This window comes from Calonectris borealis, chromosome 5 (genome assembly GCF_964195595.1).
Source record: "Calonectris borealis chromosome 5, bCalBor7.hap1.2, whole genome shotgun sequence".
Taxonomy (NCBI): Eukaryota; Metazoa; Chordata; class Aves; order Procellariiformes; family Procellariidae; genus Calonectris; species Calonectris borealis.
Window position 1 is genome coordinate 14,292,792 of NC_134316.1, and position 19,688 is coordinate 14,312,479.

Genomic DNA, 19,688 nt, shown 5'->3' on the forward strand with positions numbered 1-19,688 from the left:
TATATAATATGGAGGTGCCACAACGATTATCTCCATTTGCTTTTCTGAGTTCCATTTCCTGGGACCCCTTGAAAAACCAATCCCTGGACCCAGTGGTCAGAAGTCCTCAGTTTGCACTCAACTCCTGGTTGCCTGCCTCTGCAAAGAGACCTCCACGACAGTGCTGCCCTCGCCCCAGTCAGCCTGAAGTGAAACCCAGTTCCCAGGGGAGCTGCTATTTTTTGGTCTCCTGCTCAGCTTGCACGTACACATGGAAGATCTGCTTTTGGTGCTGGGCTTTGGCTGCATCGCCAGGAGGAGATGAGCCTTTTGCACTGAGCATCTGCTGCAGATGCCTGGCCATCACCTTTCTCCACTGTTAAACTCCAGCATCTAAACAGTTTAATATTAAATAATTACAAAAAAATAGTACAAATACAAAGCTTTCTTCATAAGCAGCTCTCAAAAAGACTGACGCTGTTAAATAAAGTCATGACACACCTGCAAGATAAATACATATTTTACAGAGCAGGAAATGGAAATACTGGTACCTACAGCATTAACAAGAGTAAGATGAACTTGAGTTCACTTGCACAAGGAAGAGTATTTAAGAGTTACTCTTCTTTCTGCTAGCAATGAGACATTAATTTTGAATTCTCCTTTATTACATTGGCATATCCAGCGGGAATTGCCATGTCCAGTACCTGTTGCAGACACCCATTGCAGACACTTCAGCTGGAAACCAAAAAAGAGACAGTTTATGAGGCACCCAGATCTCACACTAAGCCAGGACTTTGGGAGATGAGTTGCTAAATTTGGGAATGTGCATGCAATCCTGGCATGACCAGAGAAACTTGCATAACCTTCTGTCACCCCTCAGTGCTCTTGAGCATGGGAGAAGTGAGTAGAAATACAAAAAATAAATAACATATGCAAAACAAAAATGCAGCGGAAGAGATGTTCCACCTGGGCCTGACTGTCAGTCCAGAGCAGCTCAGTCCTCAGCACCGCCAGTGAAAGTCTGCGGAGAGCCCTGACCTCTCGGTGTCCGCTGCGGCACTTAAATAGCACATCTGCCAATCAGTGGAGATTTAGAGCCAGCGGGGTGGCCGCAGATTGATGCCCTTGTAAGCCGGCACATCTGCTTAGTTTATGGTGCTGAGATTTTGAAACTACGTGGTGGAGTTAATTTTAACCCATCACTTCTCTGGCAGGTTTTGCAAACTGAAGCGTAAGAATCTAAATGATTCTAAGGGGAACTCCAGTCATCAGTATCTCAACTCAACATCTAAAAAAAATGCTTTAAGAGAACTGCTTTGCAAAAGGCACTTCATAGCGGAAGTGTAGTGATTCGGAGAAGTGCCATCGCTGCCAGACAGCCAGACTCCCAGAGCCACGCTGTGCTCCAGGAAACTTGCTCTTCAGCTTCCACCTACTCCAACAAGGTCGGGTCACTGCTGTCTCCTAATGGAGAAACTCCATTGCTCCATTAATGCTTTAATTCATGCAACATTTCTTTCTGCAGTCAAGTGTGGTTCACTTTCAGATTTTGCATACCACCTTGAAGATATACTTTGGGAGTTCTTAAAAATAAATATCAAGTAGATGTTTAGAAGTTCCTAAAAATAAATCAAGTAAATGGCCTGGGGAAACACTATGAACCCAATTAGTCAAAAACAGTAAAAAAGCAACTTGACTAGACCAGGTTGCTATTAATATAAACTATTTCCCTTCACCCTTAAATCACAGAAATAAGAACAAAAAGTAACTAATCTTGTAAAATATGCATTATGCAAAACCCAAAACCAAATTGTCAAGTGAAAATACATGACTGAGGGCTGTCACTCATGGGGCAGCCATATCCATATTTCAGGAGGTCAATACCTTAAATAAAGGCTGTGAAAGACCATAATCATAACTAATAATCAGGAGAGGCAGACTCTTAAGTGAATACAGGAAATCAACATAAAGGTCTTCCATTAAAGCTGGTGTTGCTTTGCCTTGGTTTCCCTTCAATCCCCGAAGAAATGCAAATAAACCTGTGACAATTCCCCTGGAGCCGACGGAGGCAGACCAGGAATGAAGGAGGCTCGCTCCGTCAAGTCATCCTCTCCCTCACTGCCAGGGGATGCATATTAATGTAGCACTGCCATAAAAACTTAATTACCATTTTACACAATTATAAATATATAGCCTATGAGGCTATAACCAAAATGCAGACCTTCTGCGTTTATGACAATACACGCTCTCCTTCCCACCCAGTCACATTAACCCTGGTCAACAGATTCCCTGCCATCCTGCACAGTCCCCAGGTACTTACGTGCCTGCCATCGAGGAAGACCTGGTCAGGTAATGCCGCAGGAGTATACACTCAAGTCCGGCACCTGTGCTTAAACCCAAATAGGCTGTTTCACCTGATGACTGAGCATAAGACAAATTTGGCAGGGAGACAAGCAGGAGCCTCTATGAAGGCTTATAACCAAAACAGGAAAGGGAAGCGCTATCGAGAGAGCAGAAGGGCAGGAAGTAACAGTTACTTGTATGGCAGGGGCGGGGAAGGGACTTTAAAGAAGAAATGTATTCTTTCTTTCAGCTGATTTACTGAACAAAAGTCCAAACAATATAGATTAAGATTAGATGTGCTGCCTTTGCCTCATTGGTGGCATGGATATTAAAAACATTTCGCTTATTTTCTCAAGGTACAGGTTCACTGTCCAAGAAAAAGAAAAAGCAAACAAACCTCAGACACAGAAAAAATTGCTATTATTCATTTACGGCATGGGCGTTTGCACGTTGCAGAACCAAACCCAGGGGCCCCATCGGTACCGAGGGCCCCCGTCCTGCCTTGCCACCAGCCTGGCATTGCCTGCCGGCTGGCTGGGGGCCAGCTCCAGCCCCAAACTTGAATTGGCACAGCACAGTGCTCGGGCTATTGCACGCTGACTCTCAGCTACCACAGCAATACAGTTTTTGGACGGGAGCCATCTTTCACCTTACACGGCGTCTAGCCAGAGCAAAAGCTTTTTTTTGGTCGCTCTCCAACCCCATTGTCCTACTTGCGGCATCACCATAAATACATAAACTAAGAAACACATCTCCACAGAAAGAGGTAATCGATCAAGTAGCTTATAAAAGGACATGGGAGAAATTTCCAACATTTAAAAAACAAGACAAGATTTGCTCCAAGGGGTATGTAAGCAGTGTGTGCCCTCCTTCCATCACCAGCAGCAGGGAGAGCCCCTGTTTCGCGCAGCAGCTGGTACCTGGAGACAGCAAAGATGAGACTTCATCACCCCTCCCCTGCACTCCTGCCTGCCCCGTGCTAAGCCTCCCACGAACGGCATGCGGGATTTGGCTTGAAGTAACCACTGCGGAGATCACAGCCATAAGCTGGAGGATACCTTATCTCATGGCTTCTGCTGTAGAAAACGTGCCATCCGCTATTGCCTCTCAGGTAGTTAGTTCTATGTCCTGTCCATTTTTTAATTAGCGTGCCTTGCAAAACTAAGCCTCCTTGACCGTGCTGTGCCTGCAGGAGACCCCTGAAAGGCTACAAGCCTTCATTTCCATCCTGCCATGAGCTGCCTACATACGTGCATCCATCCATGTTCCCGTTAACAGGGAGGTTGGTTTTTCCCCACAGTAACGCTTCCGCCTCCCTTGCTATCTCTGCAGGCTCTCATTTGCCTGCTCTGCCTCTCCGTTAACTGGGCATTGCCATTTGGCTATGGCAGCAAGATGGCCTATTAACACAAATTGAAACTTCGCAAATTTAGGAATAATAACTGAAAATATTGCAGCAAAAAGAATGGCGGTCTTGGAGAGCAGAACAGCAAATTAATACTTTAGTGCTACCTCACCTGGGGTAAAACTGCAGTGGTTTTGATGGGCTACCTCTCAGAGGTGGCTGGCCCTTGAGACAGATCATCCTTCTATTCTCCCCACTCCTTGGTTTGGCAAACTTGTACACATGGATGTAAACACCCTGCAAACGCTGCCTAGTCTTCGCAGCTTCACCTCAGGGTATGGGTGCATTATGGCACGAGGAGATTAACAGCAGAGGGACAACTAATGCCAGGAAAACACGACAGGGAGAACTGGATGGACCCTGCCGTGGTCTCGTTGCAAGTAGAGAAAGCTGGGGTTTTCTTCCCATTTTCACAGGAAATTATCTTCGGGGTTTTTTTGTCAGTGCACTCACAAGTTCTCTTAACATGTCTCAATACGTTACCTGTGATTACACAAACATGGACAGTGCAAATACAAAATGCAAACAACTGCAGAATAAACCCACTGGATGTTCAGGGATCCCAACTGCCTCTCCCTACCTCTGGCCATCACAAGCTCTCCCTGCCTCACAACTTTACATCCTTTACCTTAATAACACTTTTTAACACACATTGCTTAAGAAAACACTTTTCCCATGGCATTACTTGAGCCACCACCCCACGATGTGATCCCAGGAAGGTAGTGCAGGATCGGTGTGTGGAAGGGGATAGGAAGGTTTGCACCCACTTGTGTGTCACTGCAGCATTTTGTTGAGCCACTTTGTGACACTCGGCATTACACAAACCAGGAACGGATGCATTACCTAATCTGAACCCAGTTCCCTAAAGCGCAATGCAAATGAACTACCTCCCTCCTATAAACCATTGCACAAAATCTTATCTTTCTCACCTACTTTGATCCCTTTTGCACATCTGCCCAAACTCGACCTGGAGCAGCAGTGGTGCCCAGATAACCTCCTAAAGCACCCACAAATGGCAGAGCTGCTCAGCTCTTGAAGACCCGCTGGAAACACAGCAGGGACCCATGATTTTATCATGGAGGCAGCATGCACCATCCCACGCACACGGGCTTTCTCTGGGAGTCAGCACCAGAGCCTCTGAAGTCTCCACTAACAAGAGCAAAACCTGCAGAGCCCTGAGAAGACCAGTCCTCAGGAGATCACACCATCCCTCACGTCCTTGCAGTGGTTTCAGAGTGCAACATACATGTGAATAACCTCAGATCCCCATTTAATATAGCAAGAAGAGAGGAGTGTAAGAAATAGGCTGAATTTGGCAAGGCACACCAGCTACATAAACACTACAGTGCAGTTTCTGTTGGGGAGCAAAGGATACAAACGCCACTCTACCCAAGCAGAGGAGCAGAGTGCTTTTCACATTCACTGGTTCTCCTCTTACAAAAGATTGCTTTCATGGTCCAACTGAAAGACCTGCAGAAACTATTGAGGAAATGGCACCTAGTAAAAACATGGGTGTCAAAATCTGGTTGATCTGGTTGCTCATGCATCACCCATGCAGCTGCAGCTTCTGATTCCTCTGCAGTAAATCTCTGTATGACTGAAGGGTTTCAGTTTTCAACGGATGGGGAAGTTTAAAACCCAACAAGAAATAAAGTTCTCACTGACATTTAAGCAAAGCTCTTTTTTGTGTGTTTTTTTTAATGTCTTTTTTTCTGTTTAATGAAACATTTTATTATCACTTTTCTGGGATTTCAATTTGGCTGCATTTTCCTGACACTACACCTTTCTGCTTTGAGATCTGGGTGGATTTTGGGCACTACCTTGTTTCATTCAAAAAAATCCTGCTTTTCATTAATTTAAAACTTGACTTTATTTGGAGTCAAGTGGCAGTTCCTCTGTATAGCTCATACACTGCTTAGACTATTATTGTAGAATTTGTCCGTGTAAACAGTACTTTACTGCATGTATTGGAAAAGAAGGACATAACCTGAAAAATGCATCTCCAAATAACTATGGACTCAGATCACTAATTGCCCAGCTCAGCCACGCTGGCTCCACTGTTCTAGGCAGAGGGATGCAGGAAGACGGACTAAGGAAAACTCTGAGCAGCCTTTGTATTTCTGGTTTCATGTGTCTGGGATAGATACAGTCACTGATTTTGGGGGAAGGAGGCAGCACTTAGTTGTCAGAATAGTTTTCCTGCTAAACCAAGCAGATACGATTCTCCTTACACACAAGTATTAGCTACAATAATATCAGCTAGAATAATCTGGTTTTAAAGATTTGGTTCTCCTGGAGACAAACACCTTCGAGCACACCTGAAAACTCCCAGCCTCCCCCAACTCCTGCTAGCACCGTGCATGCCCAAAGCACAGCAAAGAGCAGGTCACTGCTGACACATCCCATGTCACGCCGGGAAACAGTGACAGTGAGTGGGACAAAGCCCAGCACTGCCTCTCAGTGCTCCTGTCGTAAGCCAAATTAGTTTCATTAAGCACTACAGCATACATTCCAGCAGAAGTGCCTCTAATCGCCCCTTTGCATTGCTAAAATGCCTCCGTGGCCCTGGACTAGGAAGGGAGCACTTAGAAGGAAAGAGCACTCGGGGACAAACGGCAAATAAGACCCAGTAGCTGATTCCTATCCAGTCCTCACAAAGACCACATACTGGATAAAGAGATTATTTCAGTCATGTGTTGAGATCTGTGTGAGACGATCAGGATTCCTGAACACAGAAGCGAGGCTTTAGTTGCAATTATGTGAGTATTCCCACAGGTTTCCGAGCAGCACGTCTGCTAGCCACGTACTAGGCTTTCATGTTCCAAAGACGTCCAAGTAATGTATTAGATTCTTTTGGAGAGTTTCATTACCAGACGAAAGATGATTTGTATGAGACAATAATGTTATATATTTTCAATCCTTAGAGATACAGACTGAACCCAGAAAGGCGAGCGTCTCAACCTCGAAATGACTCATCTCCACATACAAAACCCAGTTAATTTTTAAGAATGAAATGAAGGTGCACTGTAGAATGTGTTGTGTATACTCTAAAAAGACAATTACAATCATAATACAAAAATAAAACTGTAACCATCTATTTGAAGGCAGACATGATTAAAACATTTTTTCTTAATAAGCATATATTTCAGACCTTCCAAATAACTTTTTATGCATGTATATCTGTTATTTTTAATTCAGTGTTACTCCAAAAAGGCATCTTATTATATTGCACAAAATTCAAAATTTGCATATGGCAATGTCTTTCGTTTAATGACCTCATGATTAATAAATTGTAAAGTTCACACTGAAACTGTACTCAAATTCCATAAACTACAAGGAAATTGTATGAATATATGCACAAATGCTCCATAACAGCACATAAAATATGCAGTTATATATTCAGATTCGCAAAACTAATTTCACAGCTGCTAATAGTCTTTGAATGTAAGACATTTCCTCATACACTGAGATTTGCAACTGCTAAACATGCTGATGAGACAAAAAAAATTCCTTGTCCTCAGAAAGTTTAACCCTGTACGTTAATATATGCTATTGCTCTCTCAAATCTTTTTCTCAGGCTCTTCACTCATTTTAAAGGAACAAGAGAGATACTGGATAGGAGAGTAGAATATACTTATTTAGTATTACAAGAGTTAAAAATGTGCCACGAGGTAAGGTGCTAACAGCCACTTTAACAGCAAAACAGTTGTTCCTGCACTGAGCATATTTAACAAATGAGAGTCTTCTTGAGACTATTAATTTAGGATGCAATCCCATCACTGCTGAGGAAGTTTTGCCCTGGACTTAAAAGAGACAAGACTTATCCCTTGGTATGGATCCATTCAAGTAGTGATAAATAGCAGAAAAAAAATATACCAAGTCTTTTAAAGGGCCTGAGTTATGCAAGATTTGGGGAGCCCTGTTTTTTCCTGCCAGGAAGCCCCTGACTCTCAATTCATGCAGTGCCCTTTCCTAAGATGGTTTCATCTCCACTCCCTCGCTCCGCAGAGGGAACAGTCAGGACTCACCTGCTTTCAAGGGGACTGCCTATTTTGGCTGATGCAAACAGCTTAGGTATTACATTAAGGCAATACTGTATTGCAAAGAATTAACTCTGTGGCTGCCTTCAATTTTCTTCTCTATAAACTGTGATGAGCAATGGGCAGTAAGCCCAGACCCCACGTTAAGCAGCATGGAACAAGTTATAGACCATATGGAGAGAAATAAACTGCCACTTCATACACAGGATATCTATAATGCTTTTTTGCTTGAGTCAGCTAATTGCACATCCGCAAATCAGCACATTTATAACAAATGGAGCATTATGATATCATGCAAAATTTATTTAATATGATCAAAGTTTGCCAGAAAAAGTTCCCCTGAAAGTATGAAAGTTCTTAAGAGTCCTGAGTGCCTGGGACATTTTACAGTCCTTATTAAACAAACATTTCCATGTTGTTTCATGGCAGCCAATGGTGCCGAGGACCGTATCTTCTAAGCCTCCATGTCAGCAATCTCACTGCAGCCACCAGCATGGGCATCTCCCTGCTGCAGGCAGAAGGGACCTCCTTACTTATAGGAGGTACCTGCCACACCACCCGTACCTGCTCCAGCAGCAGGTGAAGATCAGTTACTGCTCCCATCAGTAGCCTCAGATGAGGCTTATCATCTCCTGTCTTTTCCAGAGGCTGAGATTAAAGAATATAGACCGTTACAAACCCTCTTCTGTACTACAGATTTCAAGAGGTGTACTGAGCTTTTCCACATAACTTTTTTTTATGCTAAAGCAAATCAGTGACCTTGACCTTGACCTAAAGAGCCATTAGCAATGGTCTGAGTGTCAATATAAACTTACTGGGGGTATCAGCTGAAAAACATTCTTATCTTATGTCACCAAGCATATGCTATCCCCCAACACTGCTCCACAGCAGACGTGTTTTCACTTTTAGCTTGCATTTTTCCTTAGACGTTAGTAAACAGATTATCACAAGCGGTTTTAGCAGCTGTAGGCAGTGTCATTTGAACAGCATACATTATTTCTCATAGCTCCTAATTTATGGGGAGGCCATATAAATTTCTGGGGTTTCGATTTGAAACAAGAAATACCAACTTTAACATCGTCTCAAAGCGAGATTAGGAGCTTCTCGCTCAAAACTAGCACTTGCTGATTTCCAGTACTAACCTTTGTTATTTAATGCTATCCGCCACTAAGTAATGTAATTCAAACATCATGTTTTACTGAGCAGATAAGATACTTGCATCATGAGACACCTCGATAGCATGTTATGGGCACCATAACCCTGTGGAAGTGTTTTTATGATAAGCCTTTTAGAGGCACATGGATGGCTGAGAGACATGAAGGTAAGGAGAGGCATTCTGATGTAAGGGATGCTGGAGTGAAGAGAAGGTGTGTAAAAACCGCTTAAGAGATTGGAGGGGAAGAAGCTGACAAAAAGTGATCAGAAATTACATTTAACTGTATTTTTATTACTTGCAGTTCTCTAAAGGCATGTGCCTGTCTGATGTTCAGGTTGCCAGACTGAGAACATTTGATACTCATCGGGAAAGCACTTTTCAAGACAGCAACACCATCCCTTAAAAGTCAGGGCCCAAAGCACAACAGTAAAGTGACGGCCATGCTGTGCAGGACGGCTGCAGAAGCTGGTGATCTCTACTGCTTAGGGAAGAAAGATGCGCTAGGATGGCATTTGTTGAGGTTATAGAAGGAAGAGAGACTAGGTTCACACCAAGATGAAGCATGCCTGACCTTGTTTCTACACTTGTTTCTGATATTTGTGCTTCTCGGAATAGGGCAGGTTGGAAATAATAGTTGGCTTATGGACACAGGGAAACTCTAACTTGCAGAAGGATCCCTGAAGGTGGAATGGGTATGATCAGCAGTTTGTCATGTCAACTCACCAAATCTTTCATTACCATGTAACACACTGTGGAGCAGACACACAGGGAAGCTCTCTCCTGTAACAACAGCTGAGCATCCACATTGCTTCCACCTTGTTCATGTCTTATAACAGATAAGTAGTAGCTCTTACAATAATTCCTTATAACATTTAACAGGATGCTGAGCTAGTTTTGGATGACTCGATACCTGCTCCATCCTTGCTGAAGTTGGTGGAAAAACTCCTAATAGCAATTTCAGCTTGTCGTGGTTTAACCTGGCCGAAACCAGGACACAGCTGCAGCAGAAACTGATCTTTTACATCATCGGTCAGCAGTAAAACAAGGTAAATGATACTGGGCTATTGCAGCCTCATCGTAAATCCAATGTCTGCATTGATGGGCAATGAATGTGGCCTCCATGTTTGCAGATATGCTTCAGCTGGGAAGAACAACAAATTACACCTGGGCACAAACAACAGTCTGTACAACTGAGTCATAGTATGTATTTAGACTAAGTATCTTCATTCTGATAAAAAGTGAACATTGCAGGTCTAATCATTTGTAGCTTTCTATCGTGGAAAAGGTACAGCCCTGTTCAAGGTGGGCATAAAACAGCACCAAATATAAATAAACTGTACTCAAAAATCTGTATGTACATGCTGTAATTGGGATTTTTTTTCCCCCCTAAATTTCACGAGAATAATTTTCAGATTATATTAGTAAAATTAAACACAAGGAGAGCTAGTGAATGGAGATGTGCAGCAAGCAAATCCTTTGTCCAAAACTACTGAGAGTACTTAAAAAAACAAAAACTATCTTGGCAGCCCGTTCCTTTCCTCCCCTTCCCTCCTTCCATTATTTCTTGGCAAAGATTTGTCCCCATTGCCTGGCAGATAAAATATTTCATGAGTGCCAAAATTGAAACAGGATCCCTGAGCACATTTGTGCACCAGACTTGTTTGCATGCAATGTTTGGGATTTTGCAAGATGACTATGTATTTTTCTAAATCAAAGCTGCACGTTGTTTGCAATGCAGAAGACACCAAAGAGGAAAGGAAAGACTATTTTGAATAATGGCAGAAGTATTCTTGCTTTCCCATGATTTGTACCCTTTTCCCCCTAGCAACCTTCCTTACCTCTTCTTAAATGATGTTCTTGATTTTGATACGTTCCCTATGACATTCCCATCATGCAGAGACACCATGCAGCGCCACTTCTCAGGAGTTCCGCGTCTACTCAATGGCCAGCTACACAACACGTGCAGGTTGGCAGCGAGCGCCTGGTCAACCAGACCATGCACTGCCTTCACTTTGGGAAGGGCTCCAGTTTGAATCACTCTCCTCTCCATCCACTTGCTGAGTCTCACAAACCAGTGACTTTTATTCCTCTGTCAAACTAGGCTGACACTTCTGAGTCTGCTGCTCAGCTACTGGGAAGCTGGTAAAGAGAAGGAAAAGGGTGGGACAGACAGAAGGGTGAAGCAACTACATAAGCCTTATTTCCTTAGGAAAACAAACTGAAGAGAAGTCAGTAGTGAGGGCCACCCAAAGAATCGCTGCTCACCTTCACCAGTGCCCTCACAAGCTCTTCCATCTGCAGCCAACAACTGCCAAAGCCTCCGCAATGGCATGCACAGTCCCTTTTAAAGTCAGCTTCAGGCTATTGCCAAATACAGTATCATATCACTGCTGACGTTTATATGTAATAGTACCCAGGACTAAACAACTACTAAAAGCACTTCAGGCAGTAAATTTAGGCATTTTGGCTACACGTAGCCTGTTGCTGATTTCATTAAATCTTACGAAAGCAATCCCCTGTAACAACAAAACCCGAAGGTGCAAAAAGGCTGGAAAGCGATCATAAAGGATGCATTGGGACCAGCATGAAGAATGATCAGCATCAATCTTGCAGGCCATGTCACAGGTTTTGGAGTTGCCATGAAATTTCTTGTGTCCACAACATGGAGAAGACGTTCCTATGGTTTGTGGCAATTTTCACAAGTCAGAGTTGACAAAGATTCTTTCGCATTTCTTGCAGATGAGCTAAAAAGTCACTAGAACGATGGTCTCCAATTTTTTTGACTGCACACCCCTACCAGTAAAAAACTTTATGCACCCCAATATATATTTATTTATAAATATACGTGTACTACTGAAGTTCTAAAATCTTCTTCCAATACCCCAGTGGATTGTCTCATGCACACCTCACCTTGGAGACCATTGCACGAGAAGATGACAAATAATACAGACCCTTGCCTAAGCCCCAAAAGGAAGCAGGTCTAGTAAAATGTCAAGATTTTGTAAAGCAGCATCCTTTATTTCTACTGAGCCACAGTGCCCAGCAGCGTGAAATGTATCATGACTGGAAAATTGCTGGGGGGGGGGGCGGGTGTTGAAATTAAGGCAAAGCAATTTTCAGTAAAATTTCCAAAACTGCATACTAGAAATTTAAAGCCCTTCTGCCAATCTGGAAAGCTATAATGATTTAAAAGAAGGGGGATGGAATGGGTTTTCCTCAAGTTAACATTGATTAAGAAGAATAAAGAACCAAATCATCTTTCAATAACCATGAGAAATGGAAGACTCAGTTATTCTGTAGTGTTGAGCTGTAAAAAAAGACCATATAAATCCCTCTGACTTCAAATCTACACTTGGTAAGTAGTAGCAAACACAGCTACAGCTCATAAGGGTGAAAGTTCTTTATAGTTCCTATATTCCCCATCTTGTCCCGTCCCTCTTATTGGCAATTACAGACTTTTTCCAAAAGTATAACTTTCTAGTTCTCTGGCATTTTTTTACTGCCTAAAACATGTAAGTTTTTTGTCAGCACTTCAGACAGACTTGTCAAAAGATAACCCTCCCACCCAAAGTTTAACATAAAAGTTTAGCCCTTGAGCCATTATACAGACTGGGAGTGTTCAACAGCCTATGATGTCAAGACGTGCTTTTCATAATAGCACCCTGGTTTTATTATAACAGCACTGAAATATTTAGAACTGTTCTTTTGCATGTTTTGAAAAAAAAAATTGAAAAGAGAACTGAAAATCACAAGTCAACAAATTACAGAAAGTAGAGGTGGATACAGAGAATGGGGAAAGTTTCAAAAGGAATTCAGCCCTCCTTTCCTGCTAATGCCTTTCTGAGCTTTCTAAAGCTCCACTATCTCCCAAGATAACAAATTCAGGAGGGCTGAGGTGAGGTGGTGGAGGATTCTAAGAAGGAGCAACAAACCACCTGCAGTACATCTTCCACTTGGCCTGTGCTAAGGCAGCCCAGCCTCTACAGTAATGCTAATAGCCACAGCCAGGTGGGATCAAAAGGCAAATTCCTCTTTCAGGTGCAGCAACCATTATTTCTCAACCCCAGCAAGAATATGGAAATCAGCATCCAAAGCTGTATTATGATTAAATTGTTAATTAAAAAACACCCACAAGACTTTTGAAAGATTTAATAAATTGCCATAACCTCCAACCTCTTCCCCTACATCCATGCTGGCTTCTCTCTACACCCTGAAGAGCTTACCAAAATCAAAATTGATGCAGAAACCTTCAGTCAGTTCACAGCAGGATCTCCCACAGTGAACTTTATAATTGGTGTGTTATCAGCTGAGCAACGTTACAGTGTTATTTGGTCTACTGAAACCAACTCCCCAAAGTGCAAACAGAATACAAATCAGGCAAAGCTCTGAATTGTCTCTTGGGCTGCATACTCACTTTAGGCAGTTACAGCTTAATGGATAAAACGCTGACCTCCGAGACCCCTATTCAAATCTCACTTGCGTTCCCGTGACGGGCACTGGAACAGGGTTGGGGAGCATTAGTTTCAAAGAACGATTTTCCTAAGTTCTCTCTGCATTTTTTGCCATGAGCCTTTTCTCTTCAATATTTCTGCCTTCTTTGCCTGTCTCATCTCTTTCTGCTTGGGCTGACTGCCTTCTAACACCCAGACAATGGTCCTTATTTACTTAATAATACAACCACAGCTGGAAATCAGACCGTGGATTCGGGGAACGCTCCTCTGAAATACGTGACATGTGAAAACAAAACTTCCCTGCCTCAGTCTGAAGGTTATGGTAGCCTGCACAGGGAATGGTTTCCAGCTTCCAGCTTGGTGTTACACGGCTATTGGACTCTTTATCATTTGTCTCCCCCATATCTTTTCTGGATAGAGGTGTTTTGCTCTTCAGGACTCCTCCTGCCTGCCTGAGAACAAGAGAAAAGGGAAAATAGAATAAAACAACAGTTATTAATTGGTGTGCCATATGCCTTACTGCTCTCAGTCTCTCACTTCCACTGCCACTTAGAGTTAGGTTCACACCATTTTAAAAATGAGAATAAGAATAAAACCTGCTGATACACGAGATTTTCCGTGTCTTGGTTTCTATGCAGGCTCTCTCGGTCTGTGACGTGCCTGAGGCAGGTACCGCCAGCCCTTGCCATGCACGCTGCCATGCTCACTGCTGCCAACTCACTGCCCAGCTCTGACTTTGGAGTCTCAAGGCACTGAAGTATTTAACAGTATATACTGCTGAATACTGCTCACGCAGAAGTTTGTACATCCACACCCAGCAAACTGGCTGTGGGACCTACCATTCCTTGTTACACCAGTACCACACTTGCTTTGCTAGCTGGTGCTGGGTGAACTAAAAACTCTTGAATGAGCATAAAGTTCAGAAAAGACAGGGGTTTGTTGCAAATTCCATTTTACTGATGCCGTTCCGTGCCGTGCCGTGCCATGCCATGCCGTGCCATTCCATTCCATTCCATTCTATTCTTTCTTTTCTATTCTGTTCTATTCTATTCTATTCTATTCTATTCTATTCCATTCCATTCCATTCCATTCCATTCCATTCCATTCTCTTCTCAGATCACAGACGCTACACAAGATGCAACTCAGTGGATGGAGCCCCTTTGCACTGAGCAGCGGGCCTCACAGGCGGAGCTGAGCCGCAGAGCTCCTCACAGGCAGGCTGGAAACGGTGTAGTACCCGCTCTGCCACAGCAACACCCGCATCTCCAAAGAGGGGAGGCAGACCATGGTTTTATCAGAAGGAATTAACAGTGACCTCTGGATTTAATCAGTTGCATAAACTTACACGAGGAAAAATTAATATGATGGAAACCCTTGGAGGTCTCTGGGAAGTGAGTGTGCTCTGCTGGGATCGGAGCTCTCTGAAACCAAGGTATGAGGGCAAAGTCCCTCTGTATGGGCCATGACACCCAAGAGCCAGGAAGCAGAGGGCTGGCTAAACGGTAGGAGAGAATGAGAGGGGTTTTGTAGATTTACATTTTCCTTCACTTTTTCATCTGTACGTTTTATAAACATTTGCAATTATATCATGCACTTCAGCTGTTACAAATAAGTACCATTACTTACATTTCGACATAATCCAGCTTGAGATAAGGTTAGTTTCCAGGTACCAGACTAATATTAAGGCATTCCTCAAGCAAAATTGTGTCTCTGTAACTGCGATGCTCTGATGAGCACCCAGCTCATTATAATAAAGGGTAACACGGTGTGCAATGAAGCGTGCCTTCAGAGACACTGCATGGAGCAGTGTGAGAACCAGCGCTACAGGGCGAGGGAGCAAAAGAAAAGCCTCCTGCTGAGCAGGGTTACCAGCAAACGACCAGGGTACAGCCAGCGTGGGTAACACAGAATCTTCAGTGGGAGCTGCAGAGACTCATGTTTCCAAAACAGCAGAGCTTCCCAGCTCATTCCTAAATGTACTGGCCAACTCAGCAGCCAACCATGATTTTCTCCAAGTCTCCTTCGGTCAGGGGCTCAAAGAGCATAACTTGACCAAGAGCCAGAAGAGCCCACAGGCCATACTTGTACCAAGCCAATATGAGCCAAACTATTTATGCAAACTAAGAAACTGGTTATACTCATGCATATCCTCCATGGAAGTCTTGTTTTACACACAAACATCAGCCAAAAATTATTTCATCCTTTTTATTTACAGTATTTTGGTACACATATAAGGACATTCTTATTCTGAAAAAAAAAAAAGGAAATAGTACCCCTTAGTCCTTCAACTTACATTCAATAAGAAGTGGAAAACCTAATTGAAAGACTTCAATTGCTAGGTCTGTCCTGCAGTAATAAAAACAAATTAAAGCCAATTCAGTTATTTCAGTTCCATTTGTTTTTTAGTGGTAAGACTGGGATTTCTAAAGATACGTTAGGTACCACTCTGAAATCCAAGGAAGTCTTGGCACCTGGTATTCTCTGTCTGAGCTTCTTTACAGGAGCAGTGTTTATGTTGGAAACGTGTTGGATGGTTTAATTCCAGACTACTGAAGAGCAGTCTCCAGGTCATAGATCTGCTGCAGCTAATTTGGCAGAAGCAGCACTGTCTCTTCAGAGAAGGGCAACATAAATCTGCAAATACAGCTTCTGTCTGGGGGAATAAACAGCTTTAATTTTCTGTAGAATGACAGTCACTGAGCAAATGTAAAAAAAAAAAACAAAACAAAACACACAAACAACCAAAAAACCCATGGTAGTAAAGCACAGCTCCTCCAAGGAATGGAAAACCTCCCCTCTGCAGGAGCTCCAGCCCCCCGGCCAGCACAGTGCTGGGGGGCACAGCAGACAGGGAGAAGAGACTTTTCACTGCGACACTGCAAGCAATTTCAGCCATTTCAGGTTCTCACCTACCAATTCAATCTGCGATGAGCCTTTCCCCCACTAGTAAAAAAGCATGTTTCAGCATCTTGCAGGGATGTTCAGGAGGCGGTTTCCTTTCCCGGATAACCCTGGGAGAGGCAAAGCACTTGAGCAGTGCTTTTGGCAGGCAGCAGCGGGAAGGCAGCAGGCAGACCCCTCCACACCATCCTCATGTGGAGGAAGCAGCGCACCCCAACCTGCGCTGGCATCGGCGGTCTCAGGCAATGCGTAGGAGAAGGCAGCCCGAAGCAGGCAGGAGGTGCCCACCAGTGCCGATGCCTCACAAGGCTTTGGGCACGCTGTGTGGCCCAGGACGGGTTAGAGGAGGGATGATGGATTACTCTCCGTTGTGCTCTCCACGTGCTTCAGGTTTGCTTGAGGGTACAGGTGAATGAGCACATAATCTGTACGGAGTTACCTGCACCCATCCTGATCCGTGGGGACACACGTCATTGTAGGGAAGGGGAAACGGGCAGGGGAAAGGAAGCACAAGTGGTTGTGCCAAATGCTAACGAGAACATGAAACAGAGAAACCAGACCCAAACACTCCATTGTCCGTCTGTCCTAGGCACTGTTCTTCAACATGCTTTTCTTTAAGGAGGAAAGATGCTTGTGACCTCCTGTCTACTGCTGGCACTCTCCTTCCAGAGAAACAACTAGCAGGATTACAGTGTATACAGTAGCTCATGCCTGTGTTAGCTCATTTGACTATTACTTGCTCTAAGGAAAAACCCTGCAGTTCTGAAATCTGAGAATTTCCACTGGAGACTCACCAACTACTTAGCCACCAAAAACCAAGATTGTGGAAATAAAAAATATATTTTAAAATATGTTTTAAAATTCTTTAAAAATTAAAAAATGCTAAAACCAATGTCTAGTTTAAAATAATTTGCAATCTACTTCCATAATGCTACAGGCAATTTCAGTTAGCACGATGTGTAGTGTATTGAAAGAGAAGCAATCAAAGACATTGTCAGAAAAACAAATGGGATAAACTGTAAATAGCAATCACATCTTTCAGATATTCAAGATGGGCACCACTGGTTTCTTGGTCTTAAATGGAAGATTTATCATTATGGAAATGATGCTAAATTCTACTTAAAAACAAATCAGAAAAGGCAAAACCAAACTGGTGCCTCTAGTAGAATACCCAAACAAAGACAATCATGGCAATTTTGCTTTGCATCATTTAACAGAAAACAGTTTTAAGGGATAGCACTATGTTTCTTGACCTTCATAAGCTTTTACAGCTTACAGTACTATTATGGTTTAAACTGTCTCTGGGAACATAAGTTTCTTGTCTTTGAACAAAACCAAATCAATGTACCCCCCTCATGCCAGTCAGACCTGCAGCGAGCTGGGATTGCTGGGGAAGGTTTGCTTTGGAGCTCAGGCGGAGAGCTGAACGCCTCGAGGGGGAAGCTCTTCTATGTATTTCCCTTTCTACAGGAAGCAAAAATGCCCCACTCTAAAAACAGCATTTGTAGGTTGTCACAGGATAAAACAAACCTTAAAAAAATAAATCAAGCTTAACAAAGGGGCTTCTTCTTAACATGGCTAATGGCTCAGGTTTCTCTGCAAAGACGCTGTTTGACCTACTGCTCTAATTAGAGTAGTAGTGATGTTGACATTTGTGTTGTATAAAGCAGACACGTTAATAGCCAGAGGGAAAGCTGTCAGTGCCTCTAAAGATCACAGCATTCCTGGCGATGTGCGATGCAGCCTTTAAATATTCAAATAATCAATTCAATGCTTAACTTCTTTTACTGATAACAAGAAACAACCCCCAAATCAGAAAAAAAAAAAAAAAACACAAAACCAACCCCAACTTCAGTCAGTGTTAATGCTAAAAGATTAACAAGCAATACATGAATCAGTTTTATTCTGCCGAGTATAGTATTTTATTCCAGATATTCGTAATGCAGTTTTGCCATGAAGAAACACAAGCAATTTATACTTTCTGGGTTTTTCACTTACTATTAAAATACTAACAACCACCAGAGACCGTGGTTCGTACATCTACATGTGTCAAGTTCACCTAAGCATGAAAACAGATACCTCTTCTCATTTATAAATACATGAAGTGAGTTTTAATTTAACTCTGATCTATTGCGTCATATTCCCTTGACATGAGCCGCACCATTGCTACAGACGGGTGCTTCACATTTTACAGACCAAAATCCCTGCAGTAAATCCTCCCTCTGCAGTGCCCAAGTACCCTAGAACAATGCAGGGCCCTTAATGCTGCGGCTCAGTTAGCTCCAACCCCATCTTAGATTTTTTCCCCAACATGTGATTTTCTCAAGCCCACTCTTACTCAAGGTAAAGCTGAACATTAAGTACAAGAGACTGACAGGAGGTTTCGTACTGCAGTCCAAGACCGAAGCTCTCCATTCCCTCCTCCTGCATCTCGAGGAAAGTCTCCTACAGGCGCGGAGATGGACAGAGGCTCAGCCTCACTCATCACATCCCGTAACGTCCTGCTGGCTCGACACAACCCGTCCTGGACACTTTTAGAGCCTGTTTTGTAATTAATTTCTGTAAGTGGATAATTGAATCATTAAGCTGAATTAGAGCAATATGATAATGCACAAACGAAAAATGTAACTCTTATTTATCTCACTGTTCAGCCCAGCCTTCAAAACCACTGCAATGTGATTGCTACTGTCAATGACTTCTGAAGGAAACAATTTAACCTGGTAGGCACCATGCTGTCCAAGCTTACAAAGATTAAGAAAAATTTTTCCTTTACAAAATACCTTTACAAAAATACCTTTACAATGGTATGTATTTTGTTTATATGTAGATTGCACCAAATGCTCCCATTCCTTTACTAAGGCTTTTAATTTTTTCCCCAGCTTTTTAAGACTGTTACACTTTCCTTTGCATGGCATCCCACGTGGCCAGCACCGCTCTAAGGGAAGGCACGTGAAGCTTATCTGTCTTCCGCATACAGCTCCAAATACAGCACACGGACGTATATATATGAAAGGTAATGAGATGATCTTAAAACACATTATGGTGAAAGGATCTGTGAGTCTGCAAACATGCTTGGAGGGTAGATTATGAGGAGACACCCCCTCTGAAGGGCAGCAAAGTTTTGGGCTGCTTCAGTGCAGTAAAATCTGTACCTTGTCTGTGGATAAGAAAAATCAAGCCTGAAATGACACTCATGTATAGAGAAGATAAGGAAACAGGGCCACAGTACACTATACATCACAGCAGGGGAGCAAAAGTTAAGTTCATGTCATTCACTCTTTGCTGCACAAGTGCTGCTATTCTGTATTGATCTCCACAGTAATCGTAAGTAGCCGCAGAAAGCCACCGCCACCGCCAGGACAGCGCTTTCCAGACGCAGTTTTGCTGTTTACAATACCTTGAGGAAAAAGACA

The 19,688-nt window shown here is 43.0% G+C and overlaps 1 protein-coding gene across 3 annotated transcripts in view; it reads right to left on the reverse strand.

Moving 5' to 3' along the window:
* EVL (Enah/Vasp-like) overlaps nucleotides 1-19,688 on the reverse strand; it is a 161,220-nt gene that overhangs the window by 84,568 nt on the left and 56,964 nt on the right. Inside the window, exon 1 of one of the 3 annotated variants that reach the window (XM_075151099.1) lies at nucleotides 2,300-2,440. The exons of 1 other annotated variant lie outside the window; for it this stretch is intronic. In XM_075151099.1, coding sequence (XP_075007200.1) covers nucleotides 2,300-2,310 — 11 coding nt within the window. In that variant the 5' untranslated portion in view covers nucleotides 2,311-2,440. Of the gene's footprint in view, nucleotides 1-2,299; nucleotides 2,441-19,688 lie in introns of those variants that run through there. One more of the 3 variants, XM_075151097.1, reaches the window with a different exon arrangement.